Source organism: Penaeus monodon, chromosome 5 (assembly GCF_015228065.2).
Source record: "Penaeus monodon isolate SGIC_2016 chromosome 5, NSTDA_Pmon_1, whole genome shotgun sequence".
In the NCBI taxonomy this organism is placed as follows: domain Eukaryota; kingdom Metazoa; phylum Arthropoda; class Malacostraca; order Decapoda; family Penaeidae; genus Penaeus; species Penaeus monodon.
This window is the reverse complement of record NC_051390.1, coordinates 20,289,601-20,297,100: the sequence shown is the minus strand read 5'-3', so window position 1 is coordinate 20,297,100 and position 7,500 is coordinate 20,289,601. Positions and strand designations below refer to the sequence as shown.

At 46.5% G+C, this 7,500-nt stretch overlaps 1 protein-coding gene across 4 annotated transcripts in view; it reads right to left on the bottom strand.

Moving 5' to 3' along the window:
- Nucleotides 1-7,500, bottom strand: part of LOC119573066 — a 116,073-nt gene that overhangs the window by 54,651 nt on the left and 53,922 nt on the right. For all 4 annotated transcript variants that reach the window (XM_037920065.1, XM_037920067.1, XM_037920064.1 and 1 more), the window contains one exon: nt 5,431-7,125. In XM_037920065.1, coding sequence (XP_037775993.1) covers nt 5,431-7,106 — 1,676 coding nt within the window. In that variant the 5' untranslated portion in view covers nt 7,107-7,125. The remainder of the gene's footprint in view (nt 1-5,430; nt 7,126-7,500) is intronic.

The window sequence follows — 7,500 nt, the reverse complement described above, 5'->3', positions numbered from 1 at the left end:
AAGGACGCACGTCCTATGGCGCAGTTGGACCAAAGAGCCATCAGCAAAAAGAAACCGCAGCAAACACTTTTATTGATGGAAAAAAATTGTCAACGAAAATCACTAGACAAGAAAATCTATTGTCATTCGATCCCTTCCATCGAGCAAACAAAATGAGAAATAATTTTCTCACGTTGACCAACACGTTGCACAAAGGCCGAGAATATACAATGGGCAGGATGGAGGTATGATAGGACTTGAGTGAAGGAGAAGCATAGCCACATGGAGAGGATGCGGCGAACTAGGCCAGAAAACTTCCTGTGTAAAAGATCTCTTGCTCTCGACGCGTGGAGCCGTCGGGGTCCCAAAGGAAAGCCGAATTAAAGCGACTTATCAATGAAACGTATCCCAGTTCTGTAATAATTCGACGACGAATCTACGCCAACACATGAAATTTGGAAAGAAGGATGCCCCTAAAACTAAAATCCAATAAAGAGAGGATACCTCTTCTTAGCGTCTGACTGCATAAACCATTTTACAGAACCTCTCCCACGTACCTCGCGGTATCAGCGGTGGAAGACATTCCCAGGAGACAGAAGATGACATGACCTTCTGGCAAAGCAATACTGGGTTACAATGCGTCCTCTTGTAACCGAGACGTTACAGAGTGGTTGTATCGGATATTTCTTCCGCTCTTGAGTCATCGTAAGATGTAAAAAAAAAAAAAAAATAAAAGATGAAATGAAGATGGATGATACGATGAAATGGTTCAGGGACGGTTCTCTTTTCGGTATGTGGTTTACGTAACGAGACAAAAGAAGTATTGCTAAACACAGACGCTTTGTGCGTGGGGGGGGGCCATTTCCCGCAAAAATAATCGAATAAGAAGACGAGAAGGAAATGTTCTAAAAATAATAAAGAAAGAAATAGAAATACATAAAATAGACAAATAAATATATGATAAATATAACAAGCAAATAAACATATAACCCAGTTCCTGTTCTCTTCCCCAAAAGCTCGTTAATGCAGTCTTCCCGATGAAAGAGCAGCACTGGAATTCTTGCAGGAGACTCGCTCGTGCATGCAATCACATCATTCGCGGAGATTGCCACGAAAGACACAAGGTTCTCGGCCACCGAAATCCCAATTCATCATTCGCAGGCCATATGGAACAGCCGCGTCCGAAAACGTGCGCCTCGCAAATCGAAACAAAACAAAAGAATGGAGTTCGGTCCATCAGCCGCGACGTCTGGCAGGGCCGGCGATCGTGCAATAGTCTTGAGTTCCTGGAAGATTTTCCTTTGGTGAATTTAGGCTCCGAAATGTCGCTCTAATCTGCTGATCTTATCGGCAACCTCGATTTCGCCTCCGGTTGAGCTGACATCCTGTACGGTTTGGCAATTCTGTCACGCTGTTTTTGGTCATATTCTCTCCCTCTCCATCTTTATTTTCCTCTCCTTTTCCCGTTCTGTTCCTATCGCCCTTTCTCCTTTGTTTTCTTCCCTTTACTAATATCCTACTTATAACTTTAATCACCCACGAGGCAAGCCGAAATCATAATGAACAATCCTAACAAAAATGCAAATATTTATTTTTAAAAATATCATACCTATCAACAAAACTGATATGAACAGATTACTCGAAGACTGCCAACCATCTCCGCATCTTTGGTGGCTTCTACTACACACACCGTTTCACTGCACGTTTTGCCACAACGAATGCCAAGACGACTAGACGAACACATCCATTCGCTTAACCCAAACGACAAATAACATTTCGCCAAATCGCCCATATGTAGATGTCGTGCTCCGTGTCCGTGCGTGCGTGCGTGCGTGTATGCATCTGCGGGCCGCGTGACACCGAGTTCACGCACGTCTGGCTCCCCTCCCCCCCCCCTTCCAGTCCAGTTCTTTCGCCATCGGATCTGGACTTTCCTCGGCAGCTCTTTTTGCATGTTCTGATCTTGTCTCGGCCGAGAAGCGCGTGCTAGGCCATATACTCTTTCCGGGGCTTTTCCTCTATTTCTACTCCACTCCTACTGTTCTATATTCACTATATTCTCTATATCTATCTTATCTATCTATCTATCTATCTTTCTTTCTTTCTCTCTCTTCCGTTAGCCCCCTTTTTTTTCTTCTCTTCCACGATCTTGGTCTCCCCCTATCCGACTCTCTCTCGTCTCTTCTTCTCTCTCTCTCTAATTCGCCTTCGCTTTCACCTTTACTCTAGCTTTCAATCTCCCTCCCACACCTTCCCCCCTCTTCTCCCTATCGCACTCTCCTAAAATAAAATAAAAAAGTCAAATTTACAAATTAATTCATGAGTCAATATTTCTTCATTCATTTTCTTTAGTTCACTATTTTTTTCATTCTTCGTCTTATTTTTTTTTTTACAATTCTTCTCACTTGTGTGAATATTCGCTTTCGATTCCCAGGTCCGCTCTCTACACCACGAACCTTAGCCAAATATATCATCATAATTTACACTTTCAATGTAAGTGCTCATGACTGACTGGCTAAAATACATGTATGAATATAGTATAGCTATTTTACTTGAGTTTTTCATCATTAATGCAAAATCTAATAGTAGTAGTAGTAGTAGTAGTAGTAGTAGTAGTAGTAGTAGTAATAGAAGTAGTAGTAGTAATAGTAGTAATAGTAAGTAGTAAGTAGTAGTAGTAGTAGTAGTAGTAGTAGTAGTAGTAGTAGTAGTAGTATAATAATAATAATAATAATAATAATAATAATAATAATAATAATAATAATAATAATAATAATAAATAATAAGCATAAACAACAACAAAAAAAAAAACAAACAACAACAATAATAATAATAACGATAAAAATAATAACAAGAATGATCATGATAATAACTGCATAAAGACTACTACTAATAATATATAATTACAATTAATAATAATGACAATTAATCAATAAACACCACTTATAATAATGACTGAATTAATAATAGCTGTAATAATGGCAATGATAATAATAAAAAAAAAAATATCTCTGACAACAATGATGATAATAAAATAAAAATATGTGATGGTAAAATGATAACAATAACAGGAACAGTAACAATCTAAATAACAACAATAGTGATAATCATTATCATTCATTATTATTATTACCATTGTTATCATCATCATCATTGCTACCATCATCAACAATACAAAGCAATGTATAAAAAGAAAACTCCACCTCATCACTTATCACATGAGAGGCGTGAAAAAGCCTGCTTGTCAAGCAGCATCCAAATCTACAAACGTTGGCTGATAAACATACATTTTTATTGATACTGTATATATTATAGTCCCTTACAGAGTTATCATCACAAACACTATTCCTTCGGCTTAATGTTTATAATTCGTTTTTTAGCATATTTCCCGTATAACTGTAAATTATCGAGTTATTACTATCTTCTCTATTAGGATTCCCACCATCTTTGTCATTACCGCCTATTGCCACTCTTGTCACATTATCTATCATAGTATGCACACGGGCACCATTACCATAACCATCAGACTCCCACTGCCATCCTTAGTACCATCTTTAGTACCTTCCTTCCTACATTACTGCAAGTTTCATCTTCCTGCATCGTAAAAAAAGTAAATGACCTCACTCTGCCCCAAGATCCATGCCATCGCGCTTAATTTTCACTCAAGCACATTCCTAGCTGTTATCAACGCAAAATCCACTTCCTGTTGCCGGACCTTTGTTTGAAAGGAGACCGCCTTTCACTTCCGTCTGATAAGACACTTCTTTGGCGTGGAGGGGGGTGGGGGTGGGGGTGAGGGAGTACGTGAGAAGATTCCTCGCCAAAATTCGGGTCTTTTGTGTGTGAGGGAGCGATGTCGAGTACGGATGCGCGGGAAAAATGGTGTTTTGTTTTCTTTTTTTTTCTTTTCTCTTATGATTCTTTGGATGTGTGCCACGCTGTGCTCGTCTCATCGTCTTGCGCTTCACTATTTCTGCCGCGTTTCATCTCTATAGTACTAATAACAACACGCCCTCCGTCTCGCTTATAATTTCCCTCTCACTTGAGCATGACGAAGCACATAACCTTAAAACGATTACCTTTTCCCCCACAGAGAAACATTCCATAACAGATAACCTATAATCGGAGAAATAAAGCGTAAATTATCTGTTCCTGCTTAGAGCTTGCGCACGTTTCCTAAAGTTCGGGCGACAGGATTTACATTGGATTAATGTCATGAACCTTAAACAATGGTGCGTTTTTTCGGGGAAACAAGAGGAAAGATCGTAAAATTTGGGAACATATAAATACTGAAGGTTAAATCGTGAGAAATCCTGCAGGGCGTTTGGTCCTTTATATAAACTGAAAAACTTCAATTAGCGAGTACAAGCAAGAGAGATATTGCGAAAGGACAAACGCCACAACCACGTTTAAAGTAGATCCTGCAAGCGAAATTTCTCCAATACATTTCCGTATGGGTTTTGCTACGTACAATCCTAATAAAAAAAATAAATAAATAAAAAAAAAACATGACGAGGCCATAGAATTACCTATTACGTCGAGAGAAGCGTGACAAAAAAGCTTATATTATCTTACCTCAGAACCTCAGTACCACTCGCTGAAACTGTCACTTACCTTTCCACGTCGGTTTTCCCCTTTTCCTCCTGACGGTAGTGTGATAGGCGCCGCTCAGGAGTGTTTTCCTGAACTTGCAGGGTGTCCTGATCTTGTGTTTGTTCCTGTTCGTAAGGGTGTTCCAGTGCATAGCGCTGTTCGTGTTCTTGTACGTATTTGTGGTATTGTTCGTGTCCGTAGGTGTTGTGTCGTCTGAGGAGTTCGTGTCGCGGCTTGTGGTGGTGTCGTTGTGACTGGCTCCTGTGGTGGTGGCCGTGGTGTGAGTGTTGGGAGTGGCGGGAGGGCGACGAGTCTCGGGGGGAAAACAGTCGTGTGGGCAGAGACTGGTGGGAGAGGTCACTGAGGGAGTGTGAGTCGTGTTTCTTGTGGTGGTGATGGTGATGGTCGTGTTTGTGGTGGTCGCTATACCTGCTAGAGTCGTCGTGGTGGTGAGAGTCACTCAGCTGACGGTGCAACTTCTGCTGGACGTTCCTGCGGCTGTTTCGATACAAGTGCTGCTGCAGGAGGTAGCCCTTCTCGGAACGACGCTCTCCCTTCACGGAGACCGAGGGTGACGTGGGAGTGCTCGGGAGACGGGTGTGGTGGGAGGAGTGTCCCCCTCCGCCCGAACTCCCGCTCCCCCCGCGGGTCCTAGTGCCCCCCTCCCATATATTACTAGTACTTCGGGACAAACCTTCTTCCTTGTAGGCCATGGGGGACATGTGGGATTTAGTGGACTCGCTCCTCTTGAGCCGAACAGGGGGGGAATTTCTGACTAACTTACTGAACAGACCGGGGCTGTTCTCCTCGCCTCCGAGAAAGAAGGTTGGCCTCAAACGAACTTTCTTATCACCGTACTTAGCGGAATCGGGAGTCTCCTCCTTCGTCTTCATGTCGCCGGGCTCCGAGTGGATGCTCTCCTGGCGGCCCCTCGAGATGCTCCTCTTCCTGAGGGTGGGTGTCCCCGAGGCCGGGCTCTGCTCGCCGCTCAGATTGTTGAGCACTTTGTCGAGCTCCGTGCCACAGCTGGCAGACCGGAAGAGTTCCTCCTCCGCCTTCACCTCGTCACTCTTGGCACTGGACGACACCTCCGGGTCGGAGCTCCTCCTCGGCAGCTCCACGGGACCCGCGTCCGGCTCCTCGGGGGAGGCGAAGTTCTCCTCCTGGCTGATCGCGTCCTGCTCGTCCTCCACGAAGGCCAAGTTCTCGTGCCCAAGGTACTCTGCCCTGCCCCCGCCTTCACCTTCGCCCGCGTCACTTTGATAAAAGGAGTTATTGAACTCCCTGCTCTCATTTTCGCTCACGTATTCACAGTCCACTTCACCTGCACTGATGTTCACCACGGTCTCCCCGAAGCTGCGGTGGCGCGGCGGCGGCACGCGAATTCCCTTCGACCTGAGGTATCGTGACGCCATCTTGTCCCCTTGGGACTCGAGGTCAGTCTGAATCTTCATGCTCAGGGCCTCCTCGTGATCCCATGAGTCGGGATCATCCGGCTCCTCCACGGACACCGCCACGAAGGGATCGTGCTCGCCGCCGTCCGTGAGGTCCACGACCACGTGCTGCGGCGCGGGCGGGTCCTCGGCGATCTCCGGCAGCGGGTTCTCGAGGCTCAGCGAGGACGACGAGGCGTAGCCCTTCTTCCTGTTCCTTCTGCCCTTGAAGGAGGATAACGAATCTTCCCTTTCGCCGCTCTTCTTATCCGACGGGCTGGCACTTTTGGGGCGGACAGCTACGTCCTCGGCGAGGGGGGCCGAGGCTGAGGGCGCCTCGGGCTCGTCATCGCCAAAGAGCGGTCGAGCCCTTGTGAGAGGAGGGCGCGGTGAAGGAGCTGCCTCGCGCCTCGAGTCCGACGACGCACTCTCCGTCCTTCCTGCAGCGCCCAACTCCTGCAGTGCCTCCCCCTCCCTGCCGGGCGGGTTGCCTTCACCTTTGTAACCGCTTGCGTTCTTTGTCGTGAAGGAAGTTGTCGCGAGTTTTCCCTCGGTAATGGAAGCCTTTTCTGACAGCGAACCGTCACTCGCGACGACCTCCCCGACCTCGTGGGTTTCCTTTTCCGTCGCCAGCGGAAGGGCGTCGTGACACTCCGAGCGGGTTTCGCGCGACACTGCCGACGCCAGGTCCTCTCGGATGGAGCGGAGGCTGCGGCTGCCCGCGGGAAACTCCGGCTCAGCGTCGCTGGCCCCGCCGCCTGCCGGGAAACCTTCACTGCAGCTTACGTAACCAGAACTGTCTTGCTCGAGTGACTCCCAGACTTCCTCGGCGGTGGTGGACGAGCCGTCGTCGGATCGCAGGCGCTTCAGCTGGAACGCCACGACCTGCGGAGGGACGTCGCCGCTCACCGACTCGTCAAGTGCGTCTAAAGAGTCGTTCAGTTGAAGTCCGGAGTAGTCCATGCCCTTCGAAGAATGCCCGCCGTGTGACCTAGTTTCCAGAGTGTGTGTGTGTGGCCCCTGTGTGGTGTGCCCTGTGCGTGTAACCTTAGGGTGTGTGTGTAAAGTGTCATGTGTCGACGTGGGCGTATCTTCGGCCATCTTGGATTGTACCACTCACCTGTAATGAAAAACAATCATGTTAGAATCACAACATTTCATCAACCTTCGTTTCCATCACTCCAATAAAAATTCTACATACATACATACAAAAACACTATAAATCAGAAATGCAATTAACCAAAACATCCTAATCAGAAACACAAAGCAAAACAAAAGAAACAGCCTGACCATGAAAGAAAACTAAACAAAGGGTGGGTGGGGGGGGAGGGGCAACTAAGTTACATCGAACCAACAAAATAAATTATTGCGTTCCGCTTTCTTGTAAACACGAGAGCAAAGGCAGCGACGTCGTTAGACCTAAGGAGCTTAATTACTATGTGAAAAGAGGGAGAAAGCAGGAGAGCGGAAGGGGGGGGGGATTAGATAAAGAGAG